The following is a 23,898-nucleotide window of genomic DNA, read 5'->3' as shown; positions in this document are numbered from 1 at the left end:
AATTTTCTGCATATAGGTCTTTTGTCTCCTTAGGTAGGTTGATTCCTAGATATTTTATTCTTTTTGTTGCAATCGTAAATGGAAGTGCTTTCTTTCACTTTCAGATTTTTCATCATTGGTGTATAGGAATGCAAGAGATTTCTGTGCATTAATTTTGTATCCTGCTACTTTACCAAATTCATTGATTAGCTCTAGTAGTTTTCTGGTAGCATCTTTAGGATTCTCTATGTATAGTATCATGTCTCCTGCAAACAGTGACAGCTTTACTTCTTCTTTTCCCATTTGGATTCCTTTTATTTCTTTTTCTTCCCTGATTGCTGTGGCTAAAACTTCCAAAACTATGTTGAATAAGAGTGGTGAGAGTGGGCAACCTTGTCTTGTTCCTGATCTTAGTGGAAATGCTTTCAGTTTTTCACCACTGAGGATGAGGTTGGCTGTGGGTTTGTCATATATGGCCTTTATTATGTTGAGGAAAGTTCCCTCTATGTCTACTTTCTGCAGGGTTTTTATCATGAATGGGTGTTGAATTTTGTCAAAAGCTTTCTCTGCATCTATTGAGATGATCATATGGTTTTTCTCCTTCAATTTGTTAATATGGTGTATCACATTGATTGATTTGCATATATTGAAGAATCCTTGCATTCCTGGGATAAACCCCACTTGATCATGGTGTATGATCTTTTTAATGTGCTGTTGGATTCTGTTTGCTAGTATTTTGTTGAGGATTTTTGCATCTATGTTCATCAGTGACATTGGCCTGTAGTTTTCTTTCTTTGTGACATCCTTGTCTGGTTTTGGTATCAGGGTGTTGGTGGCCTTGTAGAATGAGTTTGGGAGTGTTCCTCCCTCTGCTATATTTTGGAAGAGTTTGAGAAGGATAGGTGTTAGCTCTTCTCTAAATGTTTGATAGAATTCGCCTGTGAAGCCATCTGGTCCTGGGTTTTTGTTTGTTGGAAGATTTTTAATCAGTTTTAATTTCAGTGCTTGTGATTGGTCTTTTCATATTTTCTATTTCTTCCTGGTTCAGTCTCAGCCGGTTGTACATTTCTAAGAATTTGTCCATTTCTTCCAGGTTGTCCATTTTATTGGCATATAGTTGCTTGTAGTAATCTCTCATGATCCTTTGTATTTCTGCAGTGTCAGTTTTTACTTTTCCTTTTTCATTTCTAATTCTATTGATTTGAGTCTTCTCCCTTTTTTTCTTGATGAGTCTGGTTAATGGTTTATCAATTTTGTTTATCTTCTCAAAGAACCAGCTTTTAGTTTGATTGATCTTTGCTATTGTTTCCTTCATTTCTTTTTCATTTATTTCTCATCTGATCTTTATGATTCCTTTCCTTCTGCTAACTTTGGGGTTTTTTTGTCCTTCTTTCTCTAATTGCTTTAGGTGTAAGGTTAGGTTGTTTATTTGAGATGTTTCTTGTTTCTTAAGGTAGGATTGTATTGCTATAAACTTCCCTCTTAGAACTGCTTTTGCTGCATCCCATAGGTTTTGGGTTGTTGTGTTTTCGTTGTTGTCTGTTTCTACATATTTTTTAATTTCCTCTTTGATTTCTTCAGTGATCTCTTGGTTATTAAGTAGTGTATTGTTTAGCCTCCATGTGTTTTTTTTTTTTCGGTACGTGGGCCTCTCACTGTTGTGGCCTCTCCCGTTGCAGAGCACAGGCTCCAGATGTGCAGGCTCAGTGGCCATGGCTCACGGGCCCAGCCGCTCCACGGCACGTGGGATCCTCCCGGACTGGGGCAAGAACCCGCGTCCCCTGCATCGCCAGGTAGACTCTCAACCACTGCGCCACCAGGGAAGCCCGTGTTTGTATTTTTTATAGATTTTTTTCCTGTAATTGATGTCTATGATATTTAACATATGAGTTCTTATGAAGCCATTACAAAAACCTGCAGATCTCAATAGAGGAAAAAAAACAAAAGCAAGAGGTTTGAATAGGCAATTCATTAAAGAATACTAATAAATGGCCAATAAACATTAAAAAGTTCAATTCACTGGTAATCAAACAAATGTAAAATAAAATAACACACCATTCATTTTCTTGCCTCTCAAATCAGAAAGGATGAAAAAAAAATAACACCCAGTGTTGCTGAAAATATGAGAAAAGTAGTACAACTTTTCTGAAGGAAAATTTTATAAAATGTAACAAAAGTCTCAACAAAACATGTTGTTTTTCGACATCAAATTCCAGTTCTAGATTACCCTCAAAATTAGCTATTAAAAAGAAAAAAGATATAGCTACAAAAATATTCATCATTGTGACATTGTTTATAATAGGGAGAAATTAGAAAACTAAGTTTTCAAAATAAAAGACTGAATAACTAAATGATAGCACACCATATTATGCAGTATACAGCAACCATTAAAGTGACATTTATTTTACCTTGTAAAGGTAAAAGGAAGAAGACCTTGGATATCAAGTGACACGCAAGTGACAATCACAGTTTTTGTTTTAAAAGAGGAAATGTATATATGTTCTGTACATTTATATAAGTGTATGTAAATATATACATTTTCTCCTTTGTAGATAGAAATCTAAAAGGACAAAAATGTTAACTGTTTTACCACTGGATAATAGGATTATGGGAGTATTAGTTATCTAAGTTTTGACAAAATTTAGTGGTTTAAACAAAAAACATTCATTAAATCCATTTCTGTTGGAAAGGAATTTGGGACACAGCTTAGCTGGGTGGTTCTGCCTCAAGGTTTTCCATGAGATTTCAGTCACGACATTGGCTGAGGCTACAGTCATCTGATGACCTGACTGGGGACTGAAGGATCTGCTTGCAAGACTCACTCACAAGGCTGCTGGCAGGAGGACTCAGCTCCTTGCTGCATGGGCCTCTTCACAGACAGGTATGCCGCATTATATGGCAGCTGGCAACACCAGAGCCAAATGATCAAAACAGAACAAAATGGAAGATACAATGTCTTTTATGACCTACCATAAAAAGTCACGCACTGTTAAACCTGCTACACTGTCTTCATTAGAAGCAAGTCACTAAGTCCAGGTCACACTCAAGGGGAGAATTAAGGTCCACTTCTTGAAGGAAAGAGTATCAAACCATTTGTGGATATATTTTTAAATCCCCAAAACAGGTGACCTGTGGCATACTCAGAAAAAGATAATTTATTTTCTAAATGGAAAAGTTAATTCACAAATACACACACGCATGCACACATATACATATACACATATGGAGATAGTTTAAAAAACAAATATCCTCAATAAGTATTTTATTTGTCTGCCAAAAAAGGTAACACAATCCTAAGTTGGAATAACACATAAATGGCACCCAGAACAAGTTCTATGATATTCTATACCATTTAGACTACATCCAGAATGTCCTGTTCAGCTCTGAGTACCACTCTTACTAAAATCTAGGTGGAAAACTAACAAACTGGAGCACATCTCCTAGACAAAGTTACTTCAGCATGAGAAATAGTCTGGAGGAAAATGGTATTTGGTTTCAAAGAAAGAAGACTTGAGGGGGAGAAAAAGCAGGCAAATCATTGCCTTAGAAACGTACGAAGGGTTGCCATATGGAAAAGTTAAAAGACTTAACAGGCAGAATTTGAACCAATGAGTCAGTCACAGGTATGCAAAGTGGCTCATACAAGAACTTTCTAACAATAGGTTGTAAAAACAAGAATGATGCACTCAGTGAATGTTCCCAGGACTGCAGGAGTCTGTGGAGACTAAGGCATGGTGCTGCTACTCCCTCAGCTACCTCTAGTGTTCACGTTCAAATTGGTTCTTCCCTACTCACACTGATGTGGCTGGTGGTTTGGTGCTCTCCCAAAGCAACATACCTGACACCAGGGCTTAAGCCACGAGGCATATATGGAATGTACAGTGCTTGGGATGGCATTGTACATAGTATGCACTTTATATAAACGTTAGCTATTATTTCTGCATTGACTCAAAATGTGACAAGATACTCTCTAAGGTCCCTTTCAACTTCTAAGACTTCATCAATTAAGTTAAAATCATTATAATTAACTACTAATCCTTATGGTCAGTTTCAGTAATATACTTAAAGGTAGGAATGACAAAATTAATCTTCAAAGCCAGGATGGCTGCACATGCTTTGGGAAACCACAAAGAACAGAGACAGTCACTTATATAGACATGTAAAAACCACGAAAATCAAAACTAAACATATTCAAACAAGTCATATCCTCTCTGGTGTACATGGTCGCTTTAGGCAATGAAGGTGCTGATATTTTAAAAAGGAGATTCAAACTGGACTACTTCACCTACTCAGAGCAAATCAGATTATTACAATTAGTTTATTCACCTATGCTCACCTATGCCTGCCAACTACCCACCACAACTGAAAACTTACGTTTTGGGTGCCAGCAGCCTGGACATTCTGCCATGTTGCTACAGGTTCTGTAGCTACGTGCCACTCTGGGTAAGTTTTCGTGAGTAACTTCACAAAGGTGGATTTTCCCACAGCTGCAATGCAAACAGGATGTATTGGGATGCAACTCAAATCAGGGTTGCAGGAGAAGGCTGCTATTAAACTCTGTCACAAATGCCCAACTCAAGGGAACAAGTACCAGTTTTTCCAATTTCAAAACTCAGCAGCCACACATCACTGTCAGACTAACCAGTCACCATAATGAATGCAGGCAACAGGGAGGAAAAATACCCTTAAGATTTGATTTGTAATTTTAATGTCCCAACCTCTCAGAGGAAAAGAGTATTTAATAACAGTTAAAAATGGAATAGACTCTCAAAAGTAGATGAAATCAGCTACATGTGTTGTAAAGCTTGAATCGCACAGTCCTATTTATTCGGTGACAGTATAAAAATTACAAGTTTTTCAAGATAGAAAATGAAGACAATGACCCTCATTCATTCAACAAATCTAACCAATATTCAGGGAGTGCTATTATGCTCTCAGACTGTCCGGCACTGGAGGTACAATGATAAACAAAACACAGGATGGATTTTGCCCTCACAGAGCTTGTACGAGAGACAGATACCAAATAAGCACATGAGTAACTAATAACAAATTGTATTAAGTGCTAGGAAAGAAAAATGCAGGATGGCTCTAATGTAGCTCAGGAGATCAAGGAAGGTTCCTCTGAAAAATGTTACCTGAGGTGAGACCTGAAAGACAAGGACTGGTCAGGCCAAGAGTGGGGGAAAGGTTGGGAAAAGAGGAAAACGGCGTACAAGAAGACAGAAGAGGAATCTGTGGCCCTGAAGTGACAGTGTGGTCAAACGAGGGAGAAGAATGGCTCAAAATGAGTGTGGAGAGGCTGGTAGGCAGGCCAGGGCCAGGTCACATGGGGCCCTGTACCATGGTAAAAAGTTTGAATTCTATTCTAAGGGCAACGGGATATCAGTGATGATGGGTTTTAAGCAGGGAAATGACCATGTCATTTTTAAAAGACCATCTCATTTTTAAAAGACCACTCCACCTGCTGTTGCGCTGATGTAGAATTAGGCAGACCAGTTAGAAGATAACAGTAGCTTCAACCAAGGAGAGAGCAGAAGAGGTAGAACGCAGTGATTGCTTTGAGAAATATTTTGGAGATGAAATTAACCTAGTACCACAACATTCAAGTTCTCTTTTCCCATTTACACCAACATCTAGCCCATACCTTCCTGAATTCCAGACTCACTATCTAAGAGCCCTCCAGACATTTCCACTTGGATGTCCTAGAAACAACTCAAAGTCAATATATTCCGTAAATGAACTCATCATCTTCCCCACCAAACTGAGCTTTCTCCCATATCCCAACCGCAGGGTAAGACAGCACTATCCACTCAGTCAGGACTTCTTCCTTCTCTGCCAAACCTCAAGTGGCCACCAACTGCTTTTGAACCTGCCTTCTAAAATTTCCACATCTGTCCTTTTCTCTCTATTCCCACCTCCTGCTCAAGACCAGGCTTTCATTTCTTGCCTCTCCAACTCTGGCCTTGCCCTCTTCAATCCATCATTCATACTGCAGCCACAATGAACACAAAGTAACACTGCTTAAAATCCTCTGGCAGCTCCCTATTGCCTTCACAACAAAATTCAAACCCTTTAGCATGGCCTATAAAACACATCAAAATCTGGCCCCTGCATAGACCTCTCTGCCTCACTTCCCTTCAGGCATCCTGAGCTCCCACTGGACCAAACTCTTTGCAACTCTAACCATGCCGTGCTGTCTGCTGCAAATGTGACTTTGCATATGCTTTCTCCTCACCTGGCCAACTCCTACTCAATCTTCAGATTCCGCTCAGATACACCTCCTGTGTGAAGGCTTTCAGGACCCTGATGCCTCTAAGTTGGATTAGCTCCTCTGTGCTTGGCCTGGCAATCTGGGTAAGACTCCATCACTGCCATTGTAATTCTGTTTCTCTAAGTAGAAGATGGGGTTCCTTCAGGGCAGGAACCAAAGCCCAGACTAATGACCTAGCTGAATGAATAAAACAAGTAATACATTATTAATTCCACTTCCCTACGAAACCCACATTTGTTAAAAATCAAAACATGAACCATACAATGTGCTTGGAGCTCAATCTCCCCTACGAGAGGTGATCTTTCTCAAGTGAGTTCTACCCTTAGGAGGAACCCAAGTGGAAGGAAGAGAAGGAAGGGGGAGGCACCCTTCCAGTCAATTCTATCAGCCACTCATAGTTACTGATCAGGAGCAAAGAGACATCTCAGCAGAAGAGCCCACACATCCAATATCTGACATTTATTACACACCACTCCAACTCCTCTCTGAACACACAGGGTAAAGAACAAACACATAAATCTGTACATCTTGTACAGTCACACTCATCTCTCAGTCCCACCTCCACCCAACTCCTGTGTGCCTTTGCACATGTGCTCAGCCTCTGCTCCTCCCACACTTCAGTGAACAAATGCCTTCCCCAGCTCTGCTCAGCCTGTGTCTAAATCCCTTCCCCCACTAAGCATAAGGCCCACCTCTTCCGCAAAGTTCAGGACATCTCCAGCTCACACCAAATTCCTACCACACTGGGCAGCTGAATCAAACAAGCAATATTTATTAACTGCCTCTGATACATTTAGCATTTAATTGTTTTGATTGTTTCATGAGCCTCAATTTTGGTTTCCTAACAGGATCTGAATCTCTGAGGTTGGATCACAGGAATCCACATTTTTAAAGCATGCCCCAAGTGATCGTGATGCAGACTTATACTAGAGATTGCTATCTAGAACAATCTGATCACAATCAACAGAGGTGGTTTTTTAAAAATATGGGTTCCAAAACCACATCCCAGACTACCAAATAAAACCCTTTGGGCTTGTCATGGAGTGCCCAACAGAGTTGCAGGAAATACAAATTGGTTGAATTTGTTTATTATCAGATACCTACCTGTCCTGAATAGTCCCTACTTTAAAATATTTGGCACAGATAGTCAATATTTAGATTGCAGGTTGGTGATTAAGCCTAAAACATGGTCTCTGGCTATGGGCTGAAAAATTATTTTAATTAATATGAAAAGATGAAGGTAACTGATTTGTTAGATGGGTGGGGTTGAATGGTTGTTAGAACTACTTAAATTTTTTAAAAGTTAAAAACAACTACCCAAGGAACGATTGCAGATGGAAAGGAAGGGCCCTGAGGGTTAGGGCGTGCCAACTTCACCTCTGAGATCAGAAGGGCAGTCAGTACTCTGAGAAACCGACTTATGCCATTTAAACACACAAAACCCAGAATGCCAATAAATGAGATGTAATGGGAAATATACAGTTCCAATTACTGAAACAGTCACACCAGGGCAACACCCCCACCTTGCACACCATCCCCCATTTCAAAGCTTTTGGAAATCCAGTTTAGCAATGAGAAGCCAGAGTTTCAGCAAAGAATGACAGTAAATCGTGGTGGAAGGTCCTAGGAGCTTTGCCATCCATGATGCTGTAGGGCTTGGAGAGCCTGGGTAATTTTCCATAGGGCGGCATTTCTTAAAACTGCATTCCAAGGGAACTCAGCTGCGCCAGGCACCACCCACAGATATGGAATAATTATTTTAAAAAATAATTCAAAATTATGTATTTATATTAAAACTAGACATAACTTTTTTTAAAGCTATGATACCTGACTGTAATAGTTTTTTTCTTCCTTTTAAGAAGTTTTGTAAAACAGAAATATAGATCAATGGAACAGGATAGAAAGCCCAGAGATAAACCCGTGCACATATGGTCACCTTATCTTTGATAAAGGAGACAAGAATATACAGTGGAGAAAAGACAGCCTCTTCAATAAGTGGTGCTGGGAAAACTGGACAGATACATGTAAAAGTATGAGATTAGATCACTCCCTAACACCATACACAAAAATAAGCTCAAAATGGATTAAAGACCTAAATGTAAGGCCAGAAACTATCAAACTCTTAGAGGAAAACATAGGCAGAACACTCTATGACATAAATCACAGCAAGATTCTTTTTGGCCCACCTCCTAGAGAAATGGAAATAAAAACAAAAATAAACAAATGGGACCTAATGAAACTTCAAAGCTTTTGCACAGCAAAGGAAACCATAAACAAGACCAAAAGACAACCCTCAGAATGGGAGAAAATATTTGCAAATGAAGCAACTTACAAAGGATTAATCTCCAAAATTTATAAGCAGCTCATGCAGCTCAATAACAAAAAAACAAACAACCCAATCCAAAAATGGGCAGAAGACCTAAATAGACATTTCTCCAAAGAAGATATACAGACTGCCAACAAACACATGAAAGAATGCTCAACATCATTAATCATTAGAGAAATGCAAATCAAAACTACAATGAGATATCATCTCACACCAGTCAGAATGGCCATCACCAAAAAATCTAGAAACAATAAATGCTGGAGACGGTGTGGAGAAAAGGGAACCCTCTTGCACTGCTGGTGGGAATGTGAATTGGTACAGCCACTATGGAGAACAGTATGGAGGTTCCTTAAAAAACTACAAATAGAACTACCATATGACCCAGCAATCCCACTACTGGGCATATACCCTGAGAAAACCATAATTCAAAAAGAGTCATGTACCAAAATGTTCATTGCAGCTCTATTTACAGTAGCCCAGAGATGGAAACAACCTAAGTGTCCATCATTGGATGAATGCATAAAGAAGATGTGGCACATATATACAACGGAATATTACTCAGCCATACAAAGAAACAAAATTGAGCTATCTGTAGTGAGGTGGATGGACCAAGAGTCTGTCATACAGAGTGAGGTAAGTCAGAAAGAGAAAGACAAATACCATATGCTAACACATATATATGGAATCTAAGAGAAAAAAGAAAAGGTCATGAAGAACCTAGGGGTAAGATGGGAATAAAGACACAGACCTACTAGAGCATGGACTTGAGGATATGGAGAGGGGGAAGGGTAAGCTGTGACAAAGTGAGAGAGTGATATGGACATATATACACTACCAAACGTAAAATAGCTAGCTAGGGGGAAGCAGCCGCATAGCACGGGGAAATCAGCTCAGTGCTTTGTGACCACCTAGAGGGGTGGGATAGGGAGGGTGGGAGGGAGGGAGGGAGACGCAAGAGGGAAGAGATATGGGAACATATGTATATGTATAACTGATTCACTTTGTTATACAGCAGAAACTAACACACCATTGTAAAGCAATTATACTCCAATAAAGATGTTAAAATAATTTAAAAGTAAAAAAATACATTAAAAAAGTTTTGTATTTTTTTTAAGACAAATGTTTTAAAGTATTCCCAGGGGTCTCATAAGAAAGGTGTTCTCTGCTTTTCCACTGCTACACTGGCCTCCTCCTAATGAGCAGGACATCTGTATGCACCGAAGTCTCTCTTCTTCAGGCAGGGCCGAATGACAAATGCCTCCCTCTGGTCTCTATGCTGAGCACTAGCCTCTTTTGATATCATTATCTCAGACTTATCACAATTAAGTTAGATCCCAGCTTAACTGTTCTCTTTCAATATGCTTTTTAATATCATGAAATTTGGGAGGTATCAGATGTCATAAGCAGCATTAAGTCTTCCTTTAGGGCCCTGGCTATCACTGTACTTTATTATGTGTGCCATGACTTGAGAAAGGGTGGGAGGTACTTTGTTAAGAGTACATTATATCAACATGTTGATTTTTTTAGCTACTTTTTTTTTTTTTTTTTTTTTTTCGGTACGCGGGCATCTCACTGCTGTGGCGTCTCCCGTTGCGGAGCACAGGCTCCGGACGTGCAGGCTCAGCGGCCATGGCTCACGGGCCCAGCCGCTCCGTGGCATGTGGGATCTTCCTGGACCGGGGCATGAACCCGTGTCCCCTGCATCAGCAGGCTGACTCTCAACCACTGCACCACCAGGGAAGCCCCAACATGTTGATTTTTATTAGCACCAGGATTGTCATTCCACAGGCTGGATCAAAGAGTTCTGTTGTTAACATTCATCTCTTCCTAAATAATAGTTCTTTTCTCCCACAAATTTATTTTTTCCATAAACTACAATGCCTGTTATAGCTACATTATACTAAAACCTAGTAGTAAGAAAACAGTATCTGATGTAACACTCAAAATGATGTATTATTTTAAATTAAATACAGTTGTAGTTCATGGCAGCCTCTTTAAATATACCATCACCTTCAGGCATTTTCTTCTGAACAAGATGTAAAACCCTGTACCAAAAAGCAAACAAAAGCAGTAAATATAAAGCTGCCTATCTTTAAACAAAAAAATTCTTCCAAAGAAAATTTAAAGCCTTTATTTCAGGAACTACATTTGATGCTGCATTCATTCATTCAACCAACAGATTTTACAGAGTAGCCACTCATGGTGGGTACTATAACTAAAACGATGAAGTGAGCTGAGATGCTGCCCTCAAGGAACTTAAGTCAAGGCTAAGCACCCAGGATCAAATAGGCTCTGAGCCTAAAAGCATTCTGGGAAAAAAAAATCACTCAGCTGACTTAAAAGAAACTTGATATATTTCAGCCCTGATTACTTTTATCTTCTTTTCATGAGAAAAAAAAATTTGTTGTTTAAAAAAAAAGTTCCTCACAGCTTCCAGAGTACAACTCAAACTTCTGCGTTTAGCATGAGACCCTTGCTGATCTGGAATGCCCTCACCACCTCTGCCCACCAGGTGATTCATCCTTTCACTGTCACCTTCTCAGTGAGGTCTCCTGGAACTCTCTCCAGCTCCACTTTATCCTTGGGCAGAGTTAATTACTGCCTGCTCTGGTCTACAGAGGCATCACACTGTAATTATTTGTTGACTCACCACTCTCTCCCTCTAGACTGGGAGCTCACTCTCTGAAGACAGGGACTAACCTTATTTCCTTTGCATCCTGAGTATCTGGCCAGGTGCTAAGAATGGAGATGGATGGATGGAATGAGGCGAATCACAGAAACAGAGAATCCAACTTATTCCAAACACTGTATATTGGATACAATGTTTGGATTAAATAGGTCTTTTTTTCCCTAGAATTCTTGCCCAAACGTTTATACTTAATGAAAGTAAAAGATGACATTAGTGATGTTAAATCACTAATTTTGAATGCTGGAGGATATGTTATTTAGGGAAGCTCTCCACTGCTTTACATACAAGTCTCTAGATGGCAAAAGTGAGGTTTCTTCTCTGTTGGGTCTTTGAAAATCAAAATGAAAAAAACAAAAAGAAAAACAAAGTGAGACTAGTCTGAGTTGACTCACTGACAGTATTTCCTGCGGCGATCCTTTCTTCAATTTAGGTTTGTAATCTTAAAATAACTGGCTTTGGAAGACGATAATACACTTTAGTGATGAACACACTTAATAGATAGGCTAGGTATTTTATTTTTTAGATTTTAAGGGATTCTAGGTTCCAAGCTTTTGACTCTTAATCACACATGGCATATGGCTCATAACACAGGCTAGATGCCCTTACTTGCTACTTCACTGATCCATTTTCCTTACATGCTGCTATCTGCACCCACAGGATCGGGTTAAGATTTAGAGCAGCAGGACTACAAGAAAAGCATATCTAACTCTATGATAAACATATCTAACTTCAGCTGGGTCAGGGGTTCACCTTCCCCTGTTCAGATTTCCTGAATGGATACTCTCATTTGGGGGGATGCCACCTGTGGTTAGAGAACAAGATAACTATTTGATCTGATAGTAAAAGCAGTTTACCGTATTTCCTCTGTGGACACCAACGACTAACTTCCACATGGATATCACAGCACAGGATTCAAGTATCTGGTAAACACTGAATGAGTACAATGGGCCAGGTGTGGGTTAGGTGCTGGTGACACAAAGATGAACAAGACACTACGTGGCTAACCCAGGGAAGGTACAGAAGGTGCAGACAATCTCAACAGAACTCAAGTGCTTGCAGCAGTTGAGGGTACAAAATACTACGTGAGCACACAGAGGAGGAGGTGCCCCGTTCTGTCTGGGGAGAGTCATCACAGTGAGTGGGGTGATGGAGAATAGTAGGAGACAAAACTAGAAAGAGCCAGATTAAGGTCCCCCAGTCCACTTCTCATTAGTCACACTTTCTTTAGGCAACTGCATTCACTTCCAAGGCTTCAACAACTACCCCCACAAGTCAGCAACTTCCACAGCTGAGATCTCAGCTCCAATCTGTCTCTTCACTGCAGGCACTTACCCTAATCTACCTCAGAACATCTATCTCTGTTTGTCTCAGAGGCACTTCCTCCAAGCATCACTCTTACCTCCCCAGACTTCCTCTTCCTTTATTCCCATCCTCAGTTTTCAGAGTCACTGTCCAAATTAAACCTCCTTATCCCTCACCTCCAAGTGGCCACCAAGTCCTGTCAATCCCACTTCCAAACTCTTTCTCAAACCATCATGTCTTCTCTGTTCCGCCATTCTCTCTGTTCAGGCCTACATCTTCCCTCCCTCCAACGACTACAATAGTCACAAAACCTAGTCTGTCTACTCCAAACTCTGTTCCTATTCATACATTCAACAAATTGGATGCAAGGTACGACGGGTACTATAGCAAACGAGACACACAAAGTGCCTGCTTTATGAAGCTTTCTTTTTATTTATTCATTCTAGCCAATTCCCTTTTAAAAATTAATCTGGCCATGGCACATGCTGGCCTTAAGTCTTCCGTATCCTCCCACAGCCTACATGAGAAACTCCTAGCTGTTCAACATCTGGCATATCCTACCCCTCCAAACTCTTGTTCTGCTGTCCTCTCACAGGCCCTTTAAACTCCAGGCACAAGCCTGATATTAAAACTGCATGTTTCTTCAGGCTCTGCGTTGGCAAGTGTTACTTCCTGTGCCTGGAACACTCTTCCCTCTAGGGTAGGAATTCCTACCCCAGAGATTCTGAGTTTCCATGTCCAAACATAGCACTCATCACACAGCACAGAAATTATGTTTAGAAGTCTGCTCCTCCCACTTACTTGTGAGTTCCTTAAAGGACTGCATGAGAAAGCAAGAAGGATGCATAGAAATCTGGAAAGGTGAAGAAGAAAAGGTCAGGAAAATTGGGAGAGGCAGCTCAAACCTCACCTGATGGTCTGTCCAAACCACTTACTTTGTGAAATACTCTGTACCTCTCTGGGCTCTGAGGACAGAGCTTCCTTTAGGGGCATGTTTCCCAAAGTACGGGACAGAACATCTTTAAATAACACCATGAGGCAGGCAGCCCTTCTCATTCCTTTCAATGTTTCTGATTTGGCTGGAGAAAAACACACAGCTGTGGTGACTGGTCTCACTTTAAATTCAAGACCACTAAGTCCAAATGGGTCCTTAACGCAGCTCAGCAATTCTATATTTCTTCTGCTCACTCATCAGACTATTTTTTTTTTTTGCGGTACACGGGCCTCTCACTGTTGTGGCCTCTCCCGTTGCGGAGCACAGGCTCCGGACGTGCAGGCTCAGTGGCCACGGCTCACAGGCCCAGCCGCTCCACGGCCCCGGGACCGGGGCACGAACCCGTGTCCCCTGCATCGGCAGGCGGACTCTCAACCACTGCGCCACCAGGGAAGCCCTCCCCAGACTATTTCATGTCTTTCCTCTCTCCTCACACTCACTCTTTGCTGATCTTTCTTCTTATTTCACTGAGAAAACAGACACAACCAGAACACCCTTCACCAAGTTCCTGCCACGCCTGCTAGAGTCAGTAATCATTTATGTTGCCATTCTCCCCGTTATTAGGGATAAACTGTGCTCCTAGGTAAAGCCAACCTCTCTCCACTTGGGCAAGAAATTCCATTCCTTCTTGCTTACTAAAATCACTCTGGAAAGTCTATCCTCTCTCCTGTTTCACCAATCTTTTCCCTCTCTACCAGCTTATAAATATCATCTAATTCCTCTTACAAAAAGAAAAAAAAAAACGAAAAAAACAACCCTTTCAACCCTCTTCCCATTTCAGCTACCACCCCACGTCTCCCCTTTCTAGGAAAACTTGCAAATAGTTGTCTTAACCCACTGTCTCCAATGCCTCACCTTCCATTCTTCTGGAACTTATGCAATCAGACTTTCACCCCCCCCGCAACTCCTATAAATTGCTCAAGTTCACCAAAGAGCTCCATTACTTGAACAGCATTACACAGTCCTTTCCCTGAACACCTTCGCTTGGTTTCCAGCATATCATTCTTTTTGGCTTTCCTCCTATTTCAGTGGTCATTCCTTCTCAGTCTCTTTTGCTGGTTCCTTCCTATTGCTTCAATCTCTCTAACATTTGCGTGCCCAGGACGTGGTCCTTTTCATCAACACACACAGGCTCCTGGCTTTAAATACCATCTACATGTATAACTCCAGTCCAGGGAGACTCTCAACTCTGGACTCATATATCCAACTGACTATTCAACAATCCTACTTACATATCTAGTAAGCATATAAAAACCTAACATGCCTAAAACCAAAAACTTGACCCTCTGCCCCCAGGCTGTTCTTCCCACACTTCTCCATCTAAGAAAACTGGAACTCTGTCTTTCAAGTTGCTCAGGCCAAAATGATTAGAGTTATCCCTGACCCCTCTCTATCTTATACTCCACATCCTCCTGTTACCAAATCCAGTGTACCCTGCCTTAAATGAAAGTAGAATCTAATCACTCCTCACCACCTCCACTGTTACCATCCTGGTCCAACACATCATAACTCATCATTGCAACAACTTCCTGACACCTTCTATTTTCAACATATCAGCCAGAGTGATCTTTTTATAATCTAAGTCATATCATGTCACTTGACTGCTCAAACCTTCCAAGTTTCCCATCTCAACCAGAGTAAAAATCCATAATGGACTATACAGTCTATACAATCTAGCCACCCCTTACCAACTGACCTCATCTCCCCGCACCTTCCCCCTTGCACACTCCACTCCAGCCACAACGACTTTCCGCCTGTTCCCTGAACACGCTTCCCACCTCAGGGCCTTTGCACTTGGTCTTCCCTTTGCCTGGAAGATTCTTCTCCCCATTATCCACATGGTTCACTCCTTCACCTTCCTCAGGTTTTTGCTCAAATGTCACTTTCTCAGTGAGGCCTGTCTTGATCATTCAATTTAAAATTGCAACTTCCCTCAATCCCTCATCCCTGAATTTTCTCCATCACACTCATTATCTAACATACTGTTTACTTTGCTTACTTTATATTGTTTATAGTCTGTCTCTCTCTACTAGGGTTCCCTGAGAGCAGACTTTTATTTGTTCTGTTCATTGCTGCATCCTCAGTGCCAGGAACAGTGCTGGAATATGGAAGTTGTTCAAAGGGCTATATGTTTAATTTGTAAACTGAGAAATTCTCAGTTTGCTGTTAGAATGTCTTCAATACTTAACACTTGCTAATCCCTTTTTAGGGCTCAGCACTTTAGCAGGTAAAAGCCTCAAGTAAGAATTTAGTAACATTAGAAACATTTAGTAACACTGAAATGTTTTGCTTTCATTTTATTTTAAAATTATTTTTATTTAAGGTACTGGACTTCTATTCTCTCTTATAACAGTTATTTTTAATTTAACACACGTTTTTAAGTTTAAAAAGTGAGCTGCTTCTAAGAAAAATGCTAAGAAATTATAGTGGGAACAGCAAAGAGACATGGCAAAAACAGTGAAAGTGGTATCTGAATGACTGGAGTTTAGGAACTCTCTTAGGGTAGGGTTGCCAGATAAAATAAGGACACCCACTTAAATCTTAATTTTAGATTTTTTTTTTTTTAGTGTATGTTCCAAATATTGCATAGGACACAAACTAAAATATTATTCGTTATCGGAACTGCTATTTTAAATGGGCATCCTCTTTTTCTCCCCTAAATCTGGCAACCTTATCTTAGGAGAACAAAGAAATTGCACCCTGCTCCTTGTCGCTTCCATCTTTCTCTACCAAAACAAGCTAGCTCTTGTCCTATCTACGGACTGCGTGGCTTTTATGCCTCAATAAGCCTGTCCCTGTGGGAGAGTACTGAGGCCTGACGTCTGAAAAATCCAACTGGCAAAGGCCCACGGCGCACCTTTAGAGGGGAAAGGTTTGGCAGCTCAGAACAAGCAGTCCGGCCGCATCTGCTCGAGAGGGAGGGGGTTCCAGGCCCCCTTTCCCAACCTCTCAGGCACCTGCTCTGCGGAGGCCGAGGCTTGGCAGCTACTTTCGGCCCTTACCAATGTTGCCTTCGATGGAGAGCCTTCTGGGCCCGCGCCCCGCGTGTAGACCCCTGGAGGGGGGCACACCCTCGAGTGGGCGCTTAGCCATGGACTTGGAGGATGCTCGCAGCAGCCTTAGATAGGGCCGGCCGGCGATCATCCCACCGATGATTCACGAAGCGATCACTTCCGCCGAGAGCACTTCCTCCCACGGTGTTCACGCGCTCCGGCGCGCCGCTGACGTCAGGGGAGAAGTGGGTGGGTTGAGTTGGCTTGAGGGGAGGGGCCAAAGGGACTACCCTGTTCTCGCGATGTTTGTAATAAAGAGTTGCAAAAAGGAAGACGCCTAATGTGGGGTTGCGGGAGAGTTTAATGACAATTGGAGTTGGTACTGTGAGGTTCGCCCTCTCCGTTTCTGCCCACCGGACAAACAACGTTTAAAACGACACATAAGTCAAGAATTCCATCACCTTTGCATTTTTGTATCGCTTTAGAATAAATTTCATAACTAAAGACAAATAAAAGTAATTGTAATTTTAAACGAGTTTTTTTCCCCAAGTGTTTGTTGTCTGGCTTTTATTCTAACATGGGAAAAAATTGGACAGTTTTAAGTAGGAAAATGATGCAATCTGATGATTTACACAAATTAACTTTTTCCCATTCCCTGTAACTTGCACCACAATGCTGGCACCTTATTGAATAAATTAACAAATTAGTTTGTCAATTACACCCCACCTCTTATTTTGCCTCTTGAATGAAGTTCACTCAATCTATTTGCATAGTAGCCAAAAATTCCGTAAGAATAAAGAGGGTGGAGGCTTAGGGACTATGTGTGGAACTCATTTAAACCAGATAGATTGGGTTCTGTGGGGTTGAACCATGGCGGGGTGAGGAGGGAGGCGGGGTGGCTGGTGGGGATTCAGAATAGGGTTTGTAAAGGCTTGAGAAGAGCAAGGGTAGAGAGAGATTTGCTGGTGTATAGAACTGGAGTCTAGCTGTTGGTGGAGAATTGTGTTCTGCAGAGGGACAGGGACAATTCTGAGCTGCTGCCAGACTGGCTTTTTCGTGCCACACTCCATGGTCATAATGACTTCAGAACTAAGGATTTATGAAATATTGTCAAAGGGTGCGTCCACCTTCCCCGCTTGACTTCCACAAGAGTCAAACCAGGAGTTAACAGGCAATCCGGCATTCGGGCAGCACTCTTAGACATGGGAGTTTTTAGGAAACCAATCTGATTGCCAGAAGGTTTGGGGAGCGGCTGGTGGCTGGGACTGTTGTAGGAAAAAATGGGGCACGAGAGGATGGTCATATCCCAGGTCTCGGGTGAGTCCCTGGGACAGGCTGCCAAGTGAGGGTCCTTGACTTCTCGCTGGAAAGAATTCAAGAGCGAGATATAGTAAAGTGAAAGGTTTATTTAGGGAGATACCCACTCCGTAGAGCGTGGGCCATCTCAGAAGGCAAGAGCACCAGAGGTGCGGGGGTGGTTAGTTTTTAAGGGCTGGGTAATTTCATAGGCTAACAAGTGAGAGGAATGTTCTAACATCTTGGAGAAGGGGTGGGGATTTCCAGGAATTGGGGCACCACCCACTTTTGTGCCTTTTTTGGTTGGCCTTGGAACTGTCATGGCACCTGTGGGTGTCATTTAACCTGCTAATGTATTACAGTGAGTGTGTAATGAGTCTCTAGGTCTACTGGAAGTCAACTCTTCTGCCATCTTGGGCCTAGTAGGGTCTAATCGGCTTTTGTGGTATCCTGTTCTTCTTAATGGTTGTGCCATTCTTTTAATGACTGTGCCCTGCCCCCTTCCTTCCTGTCTCAGGGTAACTGTTTGCAGAGCAGGCACAGGACCTTTTTCCTATATTGTTGTTTATATGGGATGGCTGAAGTGACATTTGTATATCATATTAAGCACAGTCTATTAAAAAATAGATTGCAAATTTAGGATAAGCTGGGTGGAGCGCTAAAGGATATTGGAGCAGCTAAAGTCTGTCCCATCCCCCACTCCCTCCCCTGCAGCCACCTCTCTGTAGAAACACTACTTACATTTCTTTATCTATGTAAACTCTGACTTGGGAAAATATCCATCGAAAAAAGTTTGAGAGGCTGTCTGCACCCTTATGGTTTCCCTTGCCTTCATTGCCCTCAGGGTCACTGTGAAGGGTAAATATGGAAGTTGTTGGCAGGTTTAGGTGCAGACAGGAAACTAATCTGTTCCTAAAAGTTAGAGCACCTAAAAGTCATTTAAAAATTTTTTTACAGTGAAGTACAATATATAGTGAAGAAAAGAGCATGTATTGTAAGTGTACAGTTTAGTGCAATTTTCACAAACTGAGCACACTCTATTACCCAGATTCGGATCAAGAAACAGCATTACCAGCAACCCCAGAATCCATTTCCCCTACCAGTTACTAGCCCCAAAGGTAACCAATAACCTGACTTCTAACAGCAGACATTAGTTTTGCCTGTTCTTTACATACCTGAAATCATGTAGTAAGTACTTCTTTCATTCAACATAATATCTGTGAGATTTATATATGTTATATATGTAGTTGTAGTTCATTCGTTCTCACTGCTGTATGGTATTCCACTATGTTGTTATACCACAATGTGTTTTATCCATTCCACTCTTTTCTTTTTTTAAAAAAAAATTATTTATTTATTTGGCTGCGCTGGGTCTTAGTTGCGGCATGCGGGATCTTCGTCTTGATGTGCGGGATCTTCTAGTTGCAGCATGCGCGATATAGTTCCCTGACCAGGGATCAAACCCGGGCCCCCTGCGTTGGGAGCATGGAGTCTTAACCACTCGACCATGAGGGAAGTCCCCTTATCCATTCTACTCTTGATGGACATTTGAGAGTTTCTAGATTAAAGCTATTATAGATACCATTGCTATGAATATTCTTTTATATAAATTTATTTATTTGTTTGGTTGGTTTTGGCTGTGTTGGGTCTTTGTTTTTGTGTGCGGGCTTTCTCTATTTGCGGCAAGTGGGGGCTACTCTTTGTTGCGGCGTGCAGGCTTCTGATTGTGGTGGCTTCTCTTTGTTGTGGAGCACGGGCTCCAGGTGCGTGGGCTTCAGTAGTTGTGGTGCGTGGGCTCAGTAGTTGTGGCTCGCTGGCTCTAGAGAGCAGGCTCAGTAGTTGCAGTGCACGGGCTTAATTGCTCTGTGGCATGTGGGATCTTCCCGGACCAAGGCTCAAACCCGTGTCCCCTGCATTGGCAGGCGGATTCTTAACCACTGTGCCACCAGGGAAGTCCCGCTATGCATATTCTTGAATATATCTTTGGTAAAGTTAAGTACACATTTCTCTTGGGCGTATGCCTACAAGTGGAATTGATGTATGCTGGGCTTCAGTAGACATTCCCAAAGAGTATGCAGTTCCACAGTGTTTGACTGTACCAACAGGCAGTGCCACCATGAGTGAGTGAGTGCTCTGGTTGTTCCACATGCTTGCCAACAATTGGTATTGTCAGCTTTCTTCATTTTATTCATTCTGCTGTAGAATGGTGTCTTGCAGTTTTAATCTGCATTTTCCTGATGATTAATGAAATGGAACATTTTTTCGTATGTTTATCAACCATTTCAGTAACCTCTCTTGTGAAGGAGCTGTTTAAGTCCTGTGCCCATTTTTCTGTTGGCTATCTGTCTTTTACTTACTGTTATTGTTCTTTGTATATTCTGGATATGAGTCCTTTGTGAATATTTTCTCTCACTCTGTTCCTTGCTTCTAAAAGCTTTTACATTTGGGGGATGTATAGTGTAAAGTAAGAAACTAAAATGTCTTTTGCCTTTTAGTTATCCCACTATTCTTGATGATCCTTCTACTCCTCTGTATTTCTTTATGCTTGTTTTATTATGTTTACCATGCCTCAAAGTTCAATATCTTTCTTGATCTTAATTCCAGATTTCCAGGAGAGAGACTCTGATTGGCCCAGCTGTGGCCAAAAGGTAAGTTTTCAAGGAACAAATGTGAGTGTTGGAGCCCCACCCCAATATGCACGAGGAAGGAGGGTGATTAAAGGAATTGTCCGGAGCAAGGGAGAAAATAAGGTGGTGATCAGTTCTTCCTGGAAAACAGCGGTATGTTGGTGAGCAGAATTATGTCCCACTTGCCTGGAGGAATAATGTCACTTCCTGCTCCTGCAGGATTGTCAGATATCTGCTGGAGTTTATGAGTAAAGAGTTGATGTTGCCCCACGGGGACTCTAGTCCTTCAGCATCCATTCCTTCATCCAATATTTGCTGAGCATCTGCTATGTACTAGACACTCTGCTTAGTCCTTAGAGAGAGCTCTGAAGTGCTGCTGACAGACTGATCCGTGTTACCAAAACGCTATGCAACCATTAAAAATGGGGAGATAAACATACACAGATGTGACCCTGACTTTCTTCTGCAGCTTGGTGTCTGGTCAGTTATATTCTCATCTACATCAAAGATATTCTAATGTACTGGATTGTGCTAACTCAGTTTGGTTAAGCTGGGAAGTACGCTTCCAGAATCTCCTTCCTGACAGGGCTCTGAGTTCGAGTTGGTCAAAAGAGGACCTGGTGGAGATTTGGAAAGTAGAAATGGGAGCCTCAGCTGCTCTGAGGAGATCTCTGTTGTCAGACGCTGTGACAGACAGATGTGCCCACAGATAGATCCCAGCAAGTTCTCAAGGCCTAGTGACTCCTCTCTGATCATCCCACAGTTCCCTTCAGACCTTCACTTCCCCAGCTTGTCCCACTTTGGGGCAGTCTCATTCCTGTAATAACCCCCTTATCCCCGTAATATGCATGGTGGCTCTGCTCACCTGAATGAACTCTGACTGATAGACCTAATCATAAAAAGAGGCATATAGGGAATGGTTAAGAGTGTGGGCTCTGGATTCAGACAGCTAGAGGTGAGGATTAAGAAAGATAATCCACGTGCAACATTTAACACACCTGCCACACCGTTACCAACCAATAGGTATTACGTAATAAGTAAGGTAATGCTAACATTACTCAGTGCCTGGGATGTTATTTCTATTTGGTTGACTTCCTATTGAATTTACACTCTCCTCAAGCCACTGTAACCCATCCATGCTCTCCTCTCTACTAGCATATAACTTGACTTCCCCTGCAGAATTCTAGGACAGCACTTATTGAAGTGGGGTGAGATCAGGTGGGGTAGGGAGGGGAGAGACGGGTCATCCTCCCCTTCTTGCCCCACATGGAGATTCTGCCGTGCCCCTCCACAGCAGGGAGGGTCAGCTCTCCACACTGCCCTAGTGGCATCTCTGTGCCTGGGCATCCTACTGCCTCTTCCCTGTGCTTTCTCTCCCAATAGGCTGTGCCTGTGGCTCTTCTTTGCAGGACTGCCCTCAGCCTACTGGAACACTTTTCCTGCACAGGAGGAAATCCTGGGACTTTCTGTCCCGCAGGAAGTACCTTCACTTATCACTGATATGTGACCATGAAAGCCTGGCTCATTGCCTGCAGTAAGATTTATACTCCAGGGCTCTCAGGGGACCAGGCAGAAGCCACCATTTTCTGTCCTGCCTCTCCCACTCTACTCACTGATTTCTACCGAGAGCACTTCCTTAATAAATCTCTTGCATGTGAGTCATCATTTCAGGGTCTGCTTCTGGGAAACCTGTCCCAAGACATAAATCCTCTAGGGGTTTTTGAAAGTATGCTTCTTGGGGCTTCCCTGGTGGTGCAGTGGTTAAGAATCCGCCTGCCAGTGCAGGGGACACAGGTTCGAGCCCTGGTCCGGGAAGATCCCACATGCCGCGGAGCAACTAAGCCTGTGCACCACAACTGCCGAACCTGCGTGCCACAACTACTGAAGCCTGCGCGCCTAGAGCCTGTGCTCCGCAGCAAGAGAAGCCACCGCGATGAGAAGCCCGCGCACTGCAATGAAGAGTAGCTCCCACTCGCCGCAGCTAGAGAAAGCCCGTGTGCAGCAACGAAGATCCAATGCATCCAGAAGTAAATAAATAAAATAAATACATTTATTAAAAAAAAGAAAAAGAAAATATGCTTCTCTACTGCACCCCCAGAGGGCAAGTGCAGGGATGGTGGAGGAAGAATGTCTGACATTGAGGTCTGTGTGCTTCCACTGGGCTCCACTGTCTCCAAATGGGCGTGTCTGGGAAGACCAGGTGGGTTCTGTTCAGGAGCATCAAGGATGGGACCTGACCAGGTGGCAGGAGCAAAGGGCACACCAGGCAGAAGTAAGGACTTAGTTCTGCCAATAACTAGCTGGGAAATCTAGTTAACTAGTAAACTAGCTATAAAATGAGAATGACACTAGTACCTGCCTCATAGGGCTGTGGTGAGGATTAAATGAGAAAATCCATGGAAGCTCTTAACCTAGTGCCTGGCATATTATAAGCATTCAGTCAATGTTAGCTGTTATTATTATCCCATATTTTCTCATAGTATTTTGTGAGGGCTTCTATTTCACCTCAAATCGTTGTCTTATATGTATGTGTCTGACTCCCCCTTTATGCAGTGTGACCTTGATGGGCAGTAATCATCTTTGTGGGGTACATAAATCCCATTTGGCCTCATCCAGTAATTGTAGATGCCAAAAATTCAGTAAATACTTGTGAAATTAAACAGACTTGACCAAGGGCAGGGAGTGGGTAGCAAGTAATGAGAGAGAGACAGAGACAGAGACAGAGAAAAGGAGAAGAGGGAGGGGGAACAGGAGTGCAGGAAGAGAAAATATTCTTCCTTGGGATGCTGCTCCTTTCTTGATTAGCTTTTGGGACAAAATACAACTTAGTCCTCAATGACAAAGGACCTCATAGAGATCTTAAGCCCACTACGACCGTCCTTCACCTAAGTTTAAATAACATTGTGTTTGAACCACTCACATGTTACAGCCTATAAGCCCTGCGTTTCCCTTTCTGTTCACGGTCTCTAGTGTATCACCCTTGAGTACAGGGACTTACATCTATGAAAGCCCTTGTTTCTTTCTTTCTTTTTTTTTTTTTTTTTTTTTTGCGGTACGCGGGCCTCTCACTGCCGCGGCCTCTCCCGTCACGGAGCACAGGCTCCGGACGCGCAGGCTCAGCGGCCATGGCTCACGGGCCCAGCCGCTCCGCGGCATGTGGGATCTTCCCGGACCAGGGCACGAACCCGTGTCCCCTGCATCGGCAGGGGACTCTCAACCACTGCGCCACCAGGGAAGCCCAAAGCCCTTGTTTCTTAACCCTCCTCCCTCCAAGAGTCATCTAGTCCTCATTCTTACTAATGTTCAAGATAAAGGAAATAAGGTGGTACAGCAGAAGAAGCTCTAGGTTTTAGCGTCACATACACTTGGATTTTAACCCTGGCTCTGTGTGATCTTCAGCAAGGTGTTAACTTCTATAAGC

At 42.4% G+C, this 23,898-nt stretch overlaps 1 protein-coding gene across 6 annotated transcripts in view; it reads right to left on the bottom strand.

Moving 5' to 3' along the window:
- The window catches only part of DGUOK (deoxyguanosine kinase), a 37,519-nt gene extending 20,729 nt beyond the window's left edge, over positions 1-16,790 (bottom strand). For 3 of the 6 annotated variants that reach the window (XR_004352888.1, XR_004352889.1, XM_032653107.1), the window contains exons 1-2: positions 16,564-16,736; positions 4,354-4,466 (exon numbers count right to left, since the gene is read on the bottom strand). Coding sequence is in view for 2 of the 6 variants with exons in the window: in XM_032653107.1 (XP_032508998.1) it covers positions 4,354-4,466; positions 16,564-16,705 (255 nt within the window). In the remaining 4 variants the exon portion in view is untranslated. The other 3 variants (XM_032653106.1, XM_032653109.1, XM_032653110.1) reach the window with 3 other exon arrangements.
- Positions 16,791-23,898: the final 7,108 nt, after the last annotated feature.

Source organism: Phocoena sinus, chromosome 13 (assembly GCF_008692025.1).
Source record: "Phocoena sinus isolate mPhoSin1 chromosome 13, mPhoSin1.pri, whole genome shotgun sequence".
NCBI lineage: Eukaryota > Metazoa > Chordata > Mammalia > Artiodactyla > Phocoenidae > Phocoena > Phocoena sinus.
Note: the sequence above shows the minus strand (reverse complement) of the source record. Positions and strands in the feature narration are given on the sequence as shown.